General features: G+C 45.6%; 1 protein-coding gene across 1 annotated transcript in view; it reads right to left on the reverse strand.

Moving 5' to 3' along the window:
* The window catches only part of LOC109973877 (serine/threonine-protein phosphatase 2B catalytic subunit alpha isoform-like), a 63,130-nt gene that overhangs the window by 26,729 nt on the left and 18,583 nt on the right, over positions 1-17,818 (reverse strand). Inside the window, exons 2-4 of the mRNA XM_020623731.1 lie at positions 9,336-9,536; positions 1,774-1,898; positions 2-81 (exon numbers count right to left, since the gene is read on the reverse strand). Coding sequence (XP_020479387.1) covers positions 2-81; positions 1,774-1,898; positions 9,336-9,536 — 406 coding nt within the window. The remainder of the gene's footprint in view (position 1; positions 82-1,773; positions 1,899-9,335; positions 9,537-17,818) is intronic.

Consider the following 17,818-nt stretch of genomic DNA (forward strand, 5'->3'; position numbering starts at 1 on the left):
ATGTCTACATTCATGATTCCCACGCAGCAAAAACAGTGTTTTGGGGTAAAGGATCTTTAAGGCCCACAAGTACAGCACACACTGAAACAGAGGAGAACACACTGGTTAGACGGTCATCTTTAAAACAGACATTGGAGCCAGGGGGTGTAAAGGTACACGCTTTGGTACCGAACGGGTTCGGTGAACAGTCTTTAACAGCAGGCTTGTACCGTGTGCAGAACATTCTTTCAAATTCACGTTCCCACACGAACATATTAAGTGGCGGACCAGAGCTCGGCAAACCGGCGGTGAATCCCAACCCCACCAACGGCATCCAGCTTTCCTTCACTTGCTTCTTCTCCTTCTGTCTTAGTCCCGTCCATGTAGGACGCAAGGAAAAGATTCAAGGACAAACTGCAAGGAACGAGGAAACACGTTTTAACTGACACGTCCTTTCCAACGGTCCTATATGTGAATCGCCCAATCACAAACTGATTTCCAACAATGGGGTGTGTCGAACCTTAAGAGATTTCCTGGTCGACCCGGGGCCTTTCAGTGTGGAGTCTTCATGTTCTCCCTGTGCCTGTGAGGTTCTCTCCAGCTTCCTCCCACAGCCCAAAGACATGCATCTTAGGTTGACTGGAGACTCTAAACTGTGAGTGTGTGTGTGGTTGTTTTGTCTAAGTGTCAGCCCTGTGACAGACTGGCGACCTGTCCAGGGTGGACCCCACCTCACACCCAGTGTCAGCTGGGATTGGGCGGTATAGATAATGGATGGATGGGATTCACCTTTAGCTTAGCCAGTCCTCTGGCTGGTGAACATCATGGCCAATGCAAACAAGAAGCCAGAGCCAGAAGACCCTCCCTCATCACTAAGGTCTCCTGTCTGGGAACACTTCAGCCTCCCAGTGAAACACAAGAACAGACAAAAACAAATGGATAAGACAAGTTATTTGTTTACTGCACTCCGGGCTGCCACTTAATGTTTGTTCAGTGGTGACTGGGTGTGTTTTTGGCAGCATGAGAAACTTTTTAACTCACTTGAAACTGCACCGCGTGAGTGTGCATATCACTGCTGCAAGGAATAAACAAGCATGGTACAGACTCCGCTTCCGTCACCATTTAAACAGCCTTTGCCTGGTTATTGGAGCAGTTAGTAATAAGTCAGTCAGTCAGTCAAATTCACTGGAATGGGACAAACAGGAAGTCACTGACTTTGACCAGCTCATCCTTGAGTCCAAGTGGACATTTGTGCTAAATTTGAATACATTTCCTGACAAATCGCGGTTTCAGGAACGGGACAGACAGACAACCTGAAAACATAATGCCTTCTGCCGCAGCCATCACTGGCACGTTATCGACTGTTGATGTTTACAGACGTTCCTAATAAGTGACTGTACCGTGATGTTTGTGTACCATTAGACCCCCACTGTTCACAGAGTGGCTTAATACAAGCAGTCCTCTTCATAGTCAAATATTCATGCAGTACATTTTGTGGCACATTTCAGTCTCGTTGGAACAGAAGGCAAAGCTTGACAGGAGCCGGAGTACCGGGCTGACACACCTCAGAAGGCAGGAAATGCAAACCTGCAGTCCAGGTTAAACACCTGGCTCCCTACAACACCCGGAGCTACACGGAGACACTTGCTATCCAGGCGTATTACCACTCTATCTGCAGTCTGATTCGATCAATGCTCAAAGAAAGCATTAATAAACACAGCTTCAGCTGAGCACATGGTGTGTGTCACACTTGATCAGTCGCTCATGAGGACAAAAACAAAGAGACAAACTCACTTCAATACTGAAATACCCTCTGTCAACGTAGTCCCCCAGGAAAAGGTAGCGCGTGGATGCTGGTGATCCTCCTACTTCAAACAGCTTCATCAGGTCAAAGAACTGCCCATGGATGTCTCCACACACTGGGAGGAAGCAGGAGAGGGACAAAAGCACATCAGGACAACAGCTGTAAGTGTCTGCAACATGGTGAGACGTTATTTGTTTAATAAGAGACCCTAGAAACCAGGAACACAGAAGTACAGAGGATGTCATGGGACCCTGGAAAACCTTCTTGATTGGCCATTCATAACTGTACAAACATTTTATCTGGTAGTTTACAATTCATACTTAAATAATGTGAAACGTATTTGTATAAACTCTGCGTTTTTAACTGACAAGGGCATTATCATAAAACAGACGGCTGCTGCTTGTCAGCTTTACAACCCACACTTACTCCAGGAAATTATGCAAAGAACTAAGCAGAATAAAAAAATGCTCATTTGTACCAAAAAAGACATAACAGAAGCTTTTACAGACTCAAAACCTAAAATGTGGAGTTAATCTGAATCCAATCAACTCAGAAAGTGGCAACCATTCAGCTTTGTGTTTCTACTGTGTAGCAGACTGTCAGACTATTACTGCCTCGTACAAGCACAAACTTTAATACTTGAATTCACGCTATTTTCTATATGACATTGTGCAAAGGAAAGGAATCACATGGTGCACTTCCAGGCTTCCCTTTGCCACCATGTCCTCGTCACAACCTCGACCTGTTCCGACTGAACAGCGAGACATGAACACATCTTTCCCTGCCAAATACACTCCAGGTTCATTGGCTGAGACCCAACAGAAGGCTTTCAGTCGTATACATTTCCAAACATGTCCTGTTGATTACAGATCTGGCTCATCGCAGCAGTTACAAACAGACCCTAACTAGGAACGTGTTCAGCCCGTTCTAGTGTGAGCACTTGGGTCAAGTTTGTCTAAGAAAAGGTTGGCCTGAATTTCTGACCATGAACTTGGTTTTGCCACAGAACAATAAAACCTGACATTATAAAATGAAAAGAACAATGATAATCTCCCATCTTCATTAGTAGGTCAGGTGAACTGATCATCAGCTGAATGGCTCTGATGGACTGACGATGTGCACGAACGCCTCTACCTTAAAGCCAAACTGTGGCTCTTGTTCTCTTTGCATGTTTATTATGAAGCTACAGTACAGTGGTGAAAAGAAGTGAGACAATTTCTGAAAGCATAACCATGGAGTCTAAACATTATTTTAAAACTTTATTACCATAAAAAAGGCATTTTAAAGGTCCGAATGTAGGAAGGTAGGTAATGAGGCTTGGAGAAAGCGTCTGTTTAGTGCATAGTCTTCACACACACACACACACACACACACACACACACACACACACAGTTTGGGTCTCCACAGGTACTTTTGCTGAAAAAACTTAGAAGAAAGCATCTGGACGTAGTTAAAAAAAAAAAGGGGGTGAAAAGGGAACAGAAATCCTGCAAGAGCCCGGATCCTAGGATCTGACCTCCAGGCGCTGAACCCAGTACGTTCAAGGCTGTCAACTGGTTTCAAACAGTGCACGGTTTGCCCCTGACCCACTCTCCCTGACGGTTTGGGTTTTGACCAAAACTAAGACAATTAATGCATCGAGTTAAACATATACAGCCAGAGTGATCAAAACAGCAGTTACCACAATGAGACATTTATTTCTTTGCTGACTTCAGGAAACCAGCTCGGTAAATCACCTTCTTCCTCCGAGAGCCGCAATAAACAAATATAATAATGATAACAATCAGCAATATTCACAGCGACCTCTGTCGCAGCGACTGCAGTGATAAGCAGGATGTCTGTCTGCTGTCAAAGTGCCGCAATTCATCTAGTCATCGCACAATCAGCTAATTAAGAAATGAACAACAGGATTAATAGATTGAAATCTAATTTGAAAAAGGACACTGACTTTTTGTCACCGTATAAACTGTATCTAGCAGCAAGAACTACAAAAAGAGATGGTTAGAAAGAAAAACATTTCAGAGAGATACCCAATTAGTGGGAGCTGGAGGACAGCGTCGGAGAGCAATTATCTCAAGTTACGAGCCTTGTGAGACAGCTCCGAGAACCAGCTCTCCCTGACTGCATCGTAAAACCTCTGCTTTACCATTCGTCTTGTATTAAACCCACATTGTGTAACTGTTTAAATCCACAGCAGGGGCCGCCTTCAAAAAGCAGCCTTATTATTTGTATCTGATTTCTACAGATGCCCTTACTCCCTCTTGCAATCAAGTCGAGTCTACTATGAAGCACTGGTCTATTTATGTTGGTAGTAGCTTCCTGGAAATTTCATTTAATGGGACAAAAATGGCTGAAACAGAACCTAATGGCAGGTACAGTTATTATTAAAGTAACTACCTTCTTTATTTCTGAAAGAAATGAAGTGAAGGCTGTACATTTTGAGGGTATCTTTGTAACGTGGCCACCATTAAGGCTTCACACTAATGGATAACACACTACACTTAAAGGTGCAGTGTGTCGAAGAAGCAAACACATGAAGAAACGGGGCAGGCGACAGCACAAGATGAGGATAAACGGTAGTCTGGCCTTTCCCAGACAAAAATCCTTGATGAGGGACAAATGTTTCCAAAATGATGCCGAAGTGTTTTCTGCTGGACAGGTGATTTAGCCTATTACAAGTTTGATAGCTTTAGCTAGAACACGGCCAGTGTTGGATAACCCACTGTGCAGCCATTAGCTTCTGATTGGTCAAGTCAGCCACACTTGTTTTCTGAGAGCACAATCTGCCCTACATTTACGGTAATCGCTGTGAAACGGCTGTTTAACACGAAATCTCACACACTGCACCTTTAAGTAAAATGTGCATGAATTTAAATAAAAGGACAACAACTACACAATCCAAGTGACTTATTTTGCTTGAACCACAAAGGCGTACGATGCTGAAGGTGGTTATTGCTGTGGAAAAATCTGAGTGGGACTGAATTTGTAGCTGATGTCACTGACAACAACAGCAAATCTAAGCAGCTGCAGACCTGATAAAGAGCTCTACAAGCATCACCAGTGGCAACAATGCATCTATTGTACAGAAGCACATAGATGTAACAGGAAACCATCTGTGTACAGCAACTGTTCTGAAGGGATGACCACCAAGAGAGTGATTATTGTGATAACTCTGTGTTTATAGTTTGGCCCAAATATAAGGGTTGCAATAAAACAGGCTCTTTTTTTAACAGAGATGTTAATATTTTCATGGTTTCTGAAGCCAGCGATGCAGGTGGGGGTGTAGAGAGGCAGCAACTTCACCTGAAGTGCACACCAACAGCACTGCGTGGGAGGACTGCACCTCCGGCTGACCTTTTGGAGAGTCACTGGCTAGTGAAGAAAACAGCAGGGTGACGGTGAGAGTTCAATTACTGGTCGAGAAGAGCCAATGTGACGGCCACTGTGAGTCGTAGGCACCTCGCCTGTGTGAGCGTGGATGATGCCGCTCGATGGGAATCAAACAGAAAACGCTACAGCGGCTCACTCCTCCGTTTCAGGGCTCTGCTTCACAACAGCAAACACACAATCCACCCAGCGCTCTGCTCCAGTACACCTACAGACATGCTTTGCTTCCCTCCCTCTTGTCACACAACACACAAAAACGAGGTGAGAACCACAACCCACATAAGAGCAGGTGGGAGTACATTATCTGGAGTGAGAAACAATTCGTTCTGGCCATCTACTGCTTGTGCACTGAAGTGATCTCCCTGCGTAGCAGCAGCTACAGAGTGGGCGGTGGGCATTACACAACCTGGCTTCAGAACCTACACAGGCCACTCCAAACGGCCAGCCTCATTGAACGAGGCACACTGTGCCAGATCATGTTTTGATTGAGGCTGGATGATAACAGTACCTCCGGTTTTCTGATGGCACTCACATCCTGCAGCACATTTATGCAAAGGCGGAGGTGGAGCTAGCAATCTGTTATGAACATCAGTCTGTATGTAATGTGGAACCAGTACAGCAGCAACAAGAAACCTCATCGTGCCTGATATATGGTTTCTAATCCTTCATTAACTGTGACTCTTTAGAGCAAAGTACAGCACTAACTACTCAAAACCCCTTATAACAGGCTGAATCCGTCTCTGTGCCGCCCATAAGGTGGGATTGTTGTGCCAACTGTCCGCCACACCACTTAGCGTGGGGTCAGTGTGGACTCTCCTGTGTTGTACCGTGAGAGGTTGTAAAATTAGTTCAACCAATCCATCTCAGGCCCTGAGTCAATGGAGAGAGGCAGCCAGGGCGATTGTGGGCGGAGCTATGATGTGCTGTGTGGACGCTGTGCCACCGGGGTTTAGATTTTAACACTGCTTCCAAGAAACAGAACCTGTGATCATGAACACGTTGTAAACTGTGCACAACTGTATCGTGTCGTAACTGTGCACAACAAGCAAAAAACACATCCCCGCTGTGTTTGTCTGCCATTGATGATTTGAAAGAAACAACATTACTGTTAAACGCATGGTTACATGTGTCACCTCTACTACCAGGACGCCGGTATCTGTGTAAACAGAACACAGGGGCAGCATTATGCCGGCCTTTTTTAGTTGTGTGTAAATAGGCAAAGCCACAATAAAGACGGGTTAGCTTAACGCTAATACAGCAGAGTCTCTGTCCAGAAGAGGCTGATGAGCTCTGTGAGTCCCCTTTTTGGATGAATTCATGTTTAGAGGCATGAAGAGTTCAAACTTATACTTACTTACAAATATTTCCGTTGAACAAAAATAGTTAAGATGGAAAAAATGCACAGAATTTTGCAGAGCAGAAATATCCTTTTAAACATTTGCAAACACCTCAGTGTCCTGACACTGGCGTGTGCCAACATGGTTTGCAGCCTGGCCGATGCGGGACTATTGTGAGGTCTCACCCACTGATATTTGAAAGTTTAAACTTGTTTAGTAGTAGAACTGTAACCAAATGATTCCTAACAGGACATCTGGCAGTGAGATGAACTTATCAGTGCTCTTCTAATTCATTTCTCTATCATTTGTTACTTACTTATTGATAGTAACTCAACATATACAAAATATGCATCTTGGCTCCAGTAAAACACGTTTCATTGTGTTTTAGCATGTGGCCCGAGCACTGACTGCTGATGATGGAGCTCTGATGATGGGCCACTTGTGTGAAGGAAGCAGCCTGTACCCAGTGGCCAGCTCCGTTTGTCACACACCCCCCCCTCCATGCCTGCCATCTGGCCCAACCAGGGATCGACTGTGTGACTGTGAGAAGCAGAGAGAGAGGGAGCTGACATGTCATGGTGCTTTGCATCTATGATAAATATTTACATACTAATGTGCTGGCCATGTGTCGTGCAGGAATTGGAGATGTGCACAAGGAGAGAGAGAGAGAGAGAGAGAGAGAACGCAACACAGCTCCTGAGCGTGGCACAAAGACAAAACACGGCAGAGGGAAGAGGAGCACGGATAGAAACAAAGAAGTGTTTACAGAGAACGGTGTGCGAGTTTGGGGAAACAAGGATCACAAGCACGCGTAGCAGAGAAATCCTGGCTGCAAAGAACGACTGAGTGGGAGAGGGGTTGACACAGAGGTGTTGTGTGGGAGGGCAAGAAGCGCTTCACTGCTCGTGCACATGAGCACACACAGGATCCTCTGCCTGCACACAGTCTAACACAACAAAGGAAGGATGTTTACTGGCCATCACTGAACAGTTAGAACGTTTTCTGTGTGAGCTCCTCAGGATTTCAATGACAATCTGACCACTACAGTAAGAGCACGAGAAACTAGACTGTGATCAGGTTAAGGCAGGAAATCGGATGTTTTTACATCTCGTAACAGACTCCAGCATCCTTACTCCGTCATCTGATCTCTCCCACACCCAACACTTTGGAACAAGCACCGTCATATTTTCATCTTCTCTAATAAACTTTAAAGGTGCCATGTGTAAGATTTAGAATGTATGAACAGAAATGGGCTGTGGTACCCTAATTAATGAGGGACACACTGGACAGTGACACTTGGTCATAAATCACTCTAAAACCTGACACAGATTTCTAGCTGTGCTACAGGAGCTCTAGTCCCTGTTGTTCATGTGTCTGCAGATGCAAAGAAAGAAGCAGTCAGTAAGATTCCTGATTGTCCAAACCTGTCTGCATCTTTAAGCTTCAGCCTCTTCAGCAGCCAGACAAGATATTGTCTTCTCATAATGGCCTCGGTAAACACTGAGAAAGGACCACGCATTCATGAATTTAAGCAAGTGCGAAGTCTGCCTCTCTGAAGCACATGTTGGGAAGGAGCCCATGTGAGGAAATTATGCCACAATAGATCCTTTGAGTGGGTCTCAGCTACTGATTGCAACAACATCAAAGAAGCCTTATCAGAAAGTCTAATGGAGGAGCAGGGCACTTGACCAGGAAGAAAGACAACAATAGCTGCAGAGGGTCTGGGCATATATATCAGGCAGCCTCCTACTACACTGGGTTTCTTCAGAGGCCGGATGAATGAGCTCAGCTTTGGAGACGGCAAAAAAAGCACTTGACTGTACAATAAATAAATAAACCTTGTGAAAAATGTTTGTCTACACAAACGTGATGAATGTTTCACCTTTTCATGCCCTTCATGCTTTATGACAACAGCTAATGGCTCCGTAAGAAGGAGGGAAATTAGCCTCATTACCTTTTTCCAATTTTAGCAGCTCAGTATTAAAACAGCTGTACTTGGTTACAGTACAGTGTCTTAATGAGAGTGAGACTGTGGCAGAGTTTGTTAGTTTTGTCATACTGGATAAATTAAATTAGTGTTTCCTAAAGTAAAACACACTGCTATGGCTAGGTGCTTGGCTCATGTGTGGACGGGAGGAGGCACTGCGACTCAATTAAGAAAATTAAGTTTTCATAGCGCTGTAAGCCTGCAGTCTCCTCTTAGGAGAACAAGAATGCTTCTTCTCTAACACGTGCACGGCCAGATGACAGATTAAAGGACGACCCGACACAGAGTGTCTCAGCGAGGTGCGGGGCCACCACCTGCCACCTTGGCATCAACTCTCCAAGCCTCTGAAATCTACTCCCTCATGTGGTGATGGTGGTGGAGCATGTCACTCCAACACCTCCCACAGGTGTGTGGCTAGGTTGAGACCACTGTGAGGACCACGATTCACATCATGCTCATCCTCATCAAACCATCCAGTGACCCTTGGTGCCCTGTGCATGGGGGGGGCACTGTCATCCTGGAAGAGACCACCCATTTGTTCAGGGTTTCCTTTCTCTCACCCGTCTGTAGCTGCATGTTGTCTAAACATCTGAACACGTGAGACCAACAGGGATGCACAGGTTATTGTAATGGTGTAACTCTGAACGGGATGTGGACTGATGACTTTATGGACAAACACATGCTTTGGTATAAACAAGTCAATAAATGTGATAAAAATGTAGCAATACAGCCTAATTCATAAATCACAGAAGTGGTTTCCAAAAACATTTCGGCTCAGAGCCCTCGCCCCAGTGACGCCACACATCTGGGACCAAACAGTGTGCGGTATGTGACTCCAGACCTGTCACGGGGGCCTCGATGTCCAGCAGGTTCTTCTCTGAACGCAAGATTGCAGCACCCTCTCCTATGAGCCTCAGAGCCACCGCCTCCTCCACGCGACCCTCCTTGGTTAGGTGAGCCTTCAGCACATCCACTTTTGGTTTCCCCTCACTGTCAAACACCTCTTTAGCCGTCAGCCGGTGACTGGGCGGGAACGGGACAGCTGCAAGGATAAGACCAAAAAAAAAAGAAAACACACACAGTTACAGCTGGTAACCTCCCATAACATATTTACAGTGTTTTGATGTACTTTTCATCGACAAACAGCTTAAGACGACACACTTAATTCCACATCACTGAGCAAATGGCATTTGAGCTGTTTGATTAGCAGGTACTTTGTACCTTGCAGGGGATCCACTCCCTGCAGGAGAGGAGTCAGCGTTCATTTCCATGCTCCAAGCCCTCCCCTGGAAACAATTTACCAAATTGCTGCTAGGATCTATGAGTCATTTAATTTTCAATATTTATAACAGACCCACAGACTTTCTAGTTTGCTTGGCAATATTCATAGCAACAGAGATTACACTTTGAAAATGAAGCAGAGGACTACAGTATTTGTTGTCTTATTCACACGAGGACAGGGAATCATAGGAGCAGATGATCCTGCAGGGTTGAATGTGTAACTTCTATGATCTAGGTTGTGTGTCTGATCAGAAGAATAAAGCAGAATGTTCAGTCTGATATGCATTTACTTATTTGACAGTCACAATTAGTTCAACAGAGAAAATGATTATTTCCAAGAGTCTTGAAGGCATCATGGGAATCAGACTAACCCAATGCATCATGGGAATCAGACTAACCCAATGCATAACAACTCTCTCTTAGTGTCCACTTCCATAATTAGTGGCTTATAAAAGGACAGACTGTTGCATTCAAAACATGAATCCTGTTTCCATGCATTCATTTAACAGTGAACAATGAACTTTCTAATCTAATCACAGCACAAAAAGAGTGTGCACACGTTTCCTATGCAAACAGCCCCATGGGTCTTTAGACAGCCTTTAACAAAAGAACGGAGACCCTACAGTGCAGCTCTTTAACCGAACTAATGTCACTACCATTGTAGGAGTTGACATCAAACAGGTAAAAAGGTCCTTTAAGTTTTGAAATGAAAGCATCATTAAAGGGACTTTCAGTGGCCCCCACCTAAGGCCTGCTAATATTTCCTCATTACAAGCCCTTGATGTGAACATCATTTGCAGACAGAAAAGATACAAAAAGGACATAATTAAAGACCTCAACCTGCAGAGCTTTACGTTTTAAAAAGTCAAACATGCTGCTAATTAATGCTCACTTGCAGAGCGTTACACAGATGTGCACGGGTGTTACTAACGCACCAAGCTGGCTGAGCTGGGGGCTGTGAGTGTGTGAGTGTGTGTTTGTGTTAACATTCATCCTTCCCAAAGGTGACATCCGTGGAAATCAGATGTCAGATAAGTGACAAATGATGTTTGGTAGCTAAGTCTTTCTACCAGGTGTCTGCACCGTAGCACACCCAATATTTTCACGATTCCTGTGCCTTTAACAGTTTAAACTCACCAAGGTGCAAGAGGCAGCCTCTCTGACTAGCTCACACGTTTCCTACACCATCAAAAAAGCACTAGGAGTCTTCTAGCTGCCTTTTTGTTCTTAGCTGCTGTTTTGATGGTCTGTGCGGCTTAACAGAAGCACTGTGGTGTCAGGATAACGTACTATGGCTCTCCATCTGAAAAACCTTTGTCTGCATTGTCCCCTTTCTGTAAAGGTTGACCCAAAGCGGGCTGTCAACATAACCTGTGTTCAAGCCAATTAACAACTCAGTGTGCTCACAGGAATCTTCTCATAAATAAATCCCCACCAGAGATGGCATTACCCAGGTCGGCCTCCCCCGAGCATGAGGTGTGCAACGGTATCCCGGGGCCGGGGCCCTGGGCCTGAATGACCCCTGAGATGTAAGACACATACAGCGTGAACGCTCATGAGAACTTCACTGAACCTGCTTGGGGGCATTTCTCTCCAGACAACAACAGGTCTGTGCTTTAAACATCTGTGATGTGATGGTTAATTGCTAAATATCAGGGGCATTGATTTTACTTGGCTCCATATGAAAGTGTAACCATCAGAAAGGGCAGAAGGCACTCTGCTTAACACACACCAGACATGTAACAGATATGTAACACCGCTGGCTTCATCGATCCGTTACCTGCTTTCTCTCAGTCTGACACAGGTCACTTCTAGCTTGTTCCTCACAGCTTCATAACACACACGACATCCCAGCGACCATGACGGGGGGAGCCACGCTGCACACATGATGTTTGCCAAATGACTGGACATGAAGCCGACAGATCCGAATGCTGTCAGGTTAATAAAAAGGAGGTAACTCCCAGCACAGTCTACCACAGCTCTGCTCTTCTGGAATCTTGACTTGACTCTATAGAAACATAAGTAACAACTCACCCGAGGGTCGTGCATGGAAACCCCCGTGTTTAATGATGACTCAGGTCATTTGAACACTCTTCTGTGATTATGTTCAGTCAGTTACAAAAATATGACCACTGCCATGTTGAACATGCACATCCTGAGGTGAGGGGACACAACATCAACCTTCAAAGTGACCACAGAGGTCCTCACAACAGTACCACCATCCATCCACATCTGCTCCCACTGAAGTGACAAAACATAACACGGCCGACACTCAGATTCTAAAGAATAACATTATTCTTCAACAGAAATAACCTACGTCAAAGATGTGTTTGTTGGCACACTGGCAGCCTCAACACATCAGCCTTCCATTTCCTACAGCGATGACAATGGACACACTGTGAACTTTCCAACAGCCCTCTTATTAACAAGACCAACAGCCACCTCTGCCAAAACATTACATGGCACAGTGGAAGGTTCTCCAGTCTAAAAGAAGAAGGCGGCACTCCCAAGTCCCAAGCACAACGCGGATTAATAACCACTCAGTCGAGGGAGAAACATCATCAAACCTTTGGTGGGTTCAGATATCTACAAAGGAAAATAAATGGTGGTGTCAAACAAGATTAAATAATGGAGCGTGCATTTCTCAGTCATTGTAGTAATTAGTCATTCAAACATGAGCCACTGACAGTCAAAATCTAAAAGCAGCAAAATCCCAGTGCTTTTCCTCCCAAACCAGCGGCTGCTGATTGTTCTCTCTCTCTCCATCCCTTCACCCAGGGCTTATAGAGCCGTGAGAACATAAACTGACCTGAGGATATCGGCCTGAAACACAAGTACGACTCAAAAACGGTCTCTGTTAGCCGCTCGCTGTTGCCTTCATTAATTTGACCATTTCTCTAGTTCCTTCTGTTGTGTAAATGGGAAACTGCACTGCAGCTTTGAATCTAGCAGAGAGAGAAATGGCAAGAGGGGGTCAGAGAGGATGGAGAAAGGTCTGGAGTCTGATTTCACTGGTAATTCATCTCAGATTAGCACTGTAATTTCCAAGATACAAATTAAAGCCATCCATCAGCCATTAGGCTTAAAGACTAATAGACCACTCTGAATGTCTTGGGGGGGGTGCTAATCAAGCTTTATTTAATAAGCGTGCACTGTCCTGTGCTGGTGACCAAGGTCTGTAGCGACATTTCCTTATTTTCTTCTAAAGTGGATTATCATGGATTCTTAGTGTCAAAGTTTTAGATCACTACCTATGCTCATGCAGCAACTGTGAACAGAATAAATATGGCAGAGCACATGACACAGTGCACATTCAGGAGCGACTCCTGAGAAATCTGGACTCCCAGGCGCAGTGCATCTGAGCCTGCAGAGAGGCAGTGGGGTAACAGGCGGCTTGAAATGTTCGAGTCGGTGCAGTTCATAGCTAATGTGATCTCTCTGAGGAATGAGGCAGCGGGAGGGGGAGCAGTCATGGTGCTGGACAGATCAGCTTAATTAGAGAAAGTGAGACAGACTGTTGCAGAGCTCACCGAGCAGCACCTGGCTTCGTTTAGTGAAGAACACAGAGTGCGGCCGAGAACCTGCCCTGATCTGGCAGTTCACATGTTTACAGTTGGTGCACATCAGCTTCCTCGCTGGCCTCGTCAGCTGCCTGAGAGTTGTCTGTGCTAACCTAAACAGAATCAACATCAGAGCAGTCACATTCAGTGAAAGTCAGGAGAGATTTCTAGAACTCATAAAACTGAACTTCACAACACTGAAGCACGCTGCCGCTATAAAGCATCACAGATCACTGAAGAAGTCCTTTAATTGAAATAATACAGCTCCGCTCACACAATATGGTTGATCAATATCCAACTAGTGCCACTTTTGGCAGCCATGGTGCCAGTTTATTTTCATTACCTGCACAGCAGCACCTATAGCAACCATTGATTGTGTTTGCCCCAGACGCTGAAGAAGGAGCAGGCTATCTGTGAGTACCTGTCTCTCACTGTTTGAAAAAAATATTAAGTCTGCAGTGTCTGAGCTGTGTTGGGACTGTAGCCAATGAGTGGGCACTGATAAAACAATCAAACCCCTTTGAAACCATACAAACACAGCAGACTGCCTGGCAAGAAAAGCAGCTATCTATGATACAATTCTTGGAACTCCAGCTCCAGAAACCTAAGTCCTGCGATGCACAGTCTTCTCATCAGAAGCCAAACTGACCCCCAAGAAATTCCTGACACTGGATAATGCAGCGGGAGCCCTCGGAGTGTGGACGAGACTCAGGCTGTCGCGGCCTCCGCCCGGCTGCTCCGGACAGGCCCCCACACTGGCAATGTTCCCCCACTAAAACTCAGCAAGACCAGTGGAAATCTCAGCGTGAGCATCAGCTGAAGCACAACAAAGACTCCACAACTATGTGTGAGTGCAACAAAGGTCAGCTCATTCAAGGCACACAGTACCAGAAGTTAACTTCACTGCATAGCCAGACATTATTAATCAAAGGCAGTGTGGTGTCTGATCCAAAGTGTGATAGTCATCTGTAACACTGATTCCTTACTCATACACAACGGCGGTCACCTGTCCCCAGACCCATTCTGAACGCGCCGCTCTGCAGTCATCATCCTGAGGAAAGTAAGTGGTAATGGATCGACTGGAAACTCACTGACTGGTCAAATCATATGTGAATACCAGTGTGTGGTAGGAGACCTGCAGCAGTGCCGTTTACAACAGGCAACATCCAGAGAAAAACAACACAAAGATAATTATACTTCACAGTAACACAGGCAGAGACTGTATGTATAACTGACAAATCTGCTGTTGACAGTAGATTAAAAAACATGACATCAGATTTGGACTCCTTTAGGGCTGGAAACCTTTGTGCCACAGTAACACAGGCTGTATAACTGACAAATCTGCTGTTGAAAGTAGATTAAAAAACATGAAATCAGATTCTGACTCCTTTAGGGCTGGAAACCTTTGTGTAGGGGGTGGGGGGGACACCACGTCACTCTGCTGGGATAACTGGCCAAAAACACATATCTGTGGACATTGTATATAGTATTTGTGACTCATGCACAGCCCCCCCGGGTACTAACGGAGAGCAAGGTGAGACATCAGTTCAGCTTAAACATGTGGTAAACAGCCACTGCCACCTCCCTTTACCTTCAACACCCATTAGCTTGTACACAAACCTAACGGAACGACAGAAACAGCCAAGTCAGCCGAGCAGACAAGAGGCCAACCCGCCTCTAGGTGATACTTTGGGGGAGAGAGGAGAGGGAGGGAGACAGCGCAGGTTTGGGCTCAGTAATATTTTTTCCATGACTTAAAGCCGCCTACGCTTAGATGACTGAAACCATATAGCTACCTCTGCTGATAAACTGCACCAGCTGAACCATATAACAAATTATATTCATGACTGAATGAATTATTTCCAATATGTTCTACCTCACACTGGAAACACCAGCTGATGTGCCTCAGAGCTGGACAACCCCACCTTTCTCTCCAGAAAGCCTAGAACACTAAGTTATTCACAGGCCTGCAGTCCTCATATACAATTAATAAAACATGGATTCCAGCTGCAGAGTGACAGCCACAGTCCACAGTACAAAACCTCGAATAGAGGAGGAATTAAAACAATATTTAAGAGGGGACTTAGGCTGCCAGATTAACTCAGAGATGATTCTTAAGCAAAGAAACCATAAAGCAGACACATACACTGGGCTAATCCTTCAAAACCCCTTCTTCCTCAGCACAGACTGATCCTCCACATTTAGTATGAGTCACACAAGCAAAGAGGAAACTACTCTGCTCTGGCCACTGAGGACAGACCACAACAGGCCTGCAGGCGTCAGGCCTAATGGTGAAAAGGTCACACAGAAATTGGTGTGAAGAAGAAGGAGAGAAGCCCCTAATGCAGCGCTGAAGCTCAGCACTTTTCAGTCTGCTGACTGAATCTGCGCTCAGGTACGGGAGCGGAGCCGTTACCTCCGTGGTACGAGGCTGGAAGGAGAGCGCAGCCAGTAACACTCGCATTCCCAGACACTGACAGCCAGACAGAAAGAGAAGAGGTTACAAGAAGAAATAGAGCCCTCGGCCGTGTCAGAGGAAATAAAAATGCAAAAAGGGGACTGAGCAGAGCTGTCAACAAAGACTCAGGGGGCCTGTATCAAAGGCAGACATCATGCCATGTAGACAAGTAACGCTACAGAGCCCAGCGGGTATTAAGGATAACATATTTAATCATCTGTACAGACAAATTATCAGTCGCTCATTCAAATTAATAATTTGTACTACTTCATTTGTGCCCTGTAATTAATAATTCACAGCTGAAAATTACTGAATTGTGCCTTTGAATTACTCCATTCATTCCCTCAAATTAATAGCAAGCCAGGTCAATTTGGACGCTGTGTGAACATGAGGCTGTATTTGTCCAGATTTCAGAGCAGAGATGATCTGCAGCCAATTTATTTCCTTCGGTTAATAATGTTACTCAACACTCAGGTACACAGCTGTGAAGCGCTGCAGGTTGTTTCAGCCCCCCCCCCCACCGCGCTGCTTGGTGCTCAGCTACATGGAGCACAAATGCTGCTGTGCACTGCCCTGTACTGTGGAGTGGGTACCCATCTGCAGAGCCCACTTGTTTGATTTTCCAAAACGATGTGTTTTGATACAAGCCTATTATCTTTGACCCACTATTTCTTTTACAGAACAAGACATTGTTTACATTCTATAAATCCATGTTAATACATTGAAGCTGCTTGTACAAACGGTTTCTCCCCTTGTTTCTGTGCTCTGAAGTAAAAAAACACATATCTATTTGTTTGCATTGCTTTGACAACATGTGCAGCACATTCTCATACCTGTACGTCATAATTAACTGTGGCTCAAATGACCATAATTTAATGCTACAAGTGGACGGTCACTGTACTTTAAACAGTTGCTGACTGTTATCTGCTGCAGAGACAGAAGCTTTTACCTCGCATCGACAAACAGGAAAGATATTAGATAAAACGGAGTAAAAGAGGTTGCCAGGGAAACAGCACTGTGGAGTCTCAGTCTTAATCTTTCATCCATCAAAATATTGGCTTAAAAATGAGTCGCCTGCAGCATGTTACGTTGTGCACCGACCTGGTCCAAGGATGAGAATCTGGGCAGAAGCCTTATCACACTCACTGTCAGATGGAAGATGGGGTGAACAACAAAAACAACAGGAGTGTGGCAGCTGTACACCACCATAACATATGTGGCTGTCTGCACAGAGGCTCCTGTCGATGACAGCTACCTCAGGATCCTCATTATTAAGACAGACGGGTCGTATACTAAGCAAGCCATATACGAGCCAACAATCCACCCAGGACCTGCATCCATCCTGCCATGTCTGTCACAGTTACCAAAGAGCATCAAGCTTTGATAGAGAATAGCCCACAGCAGTGTTTTAGAGAGCTGGCTGACAGCAGAGTGAGGCTGAGTGCAAAGCAAACGTTAATCCTGCTTTTGGCTCAACAGATTTTAGATGAGAAATGTAGAAAGTGTTGGCAGCAGCAGGTGATCAAAATGCACCGCTGCTCAGACAGCACTCTAAGTCCCTGATTAATTAGTGAGGTTATGGCTGAAGCGTGGGCGAACGAAGGGAGAGATGAATGTATGTATGCATGTAAGGATGGATAGATGGGGGTGCAGGGGTGGATGAGCACCTTCTAAGGGATGTCCCTGCACTGGTTTCTGGGGGTAGCAGGCCCTCCTTGAACCGCCACCTTATTGTGGTGGAGGGGTTTGAGTACCCGAGTGATCCTAGGAGCTATGTTGTCGGGGGCTATATGCCCCTGGTAGGGTCTCCCAAGGCAAACAGGTCCTGGGTGACGGGTCAGACTAAGAGCTGTTCAAAAGCCCTTTATGAATAGATTAAAACCAAGGACCGTGACGTCGCCTGGCATGGCGCAGCCGGGGCCCCACCCTGGAGCCAGGCCCGGAGTTGGGGCTCGAATGCGAGCGCCTGGTGGCCGGGCCTCCCCCCACAGGGGCCGGCCGGGCTTTGCCCCAACGAGTGACGTG

The sequence above is a fragment of the Monopterus albus genome, unplaced genomic scaffold, assembly GCF_001952655.1.
Source record: "Monopterus albus unplaced genomic scaffold, M_albus_1.0 scaffold309.1, whole genome shotgun sequence".
NCBI lineage: Eukaryota > Metazoa > Chordata > Actinopteri > Synbranchiformes > Synbranchidae > Monopterus > Monopterus albus.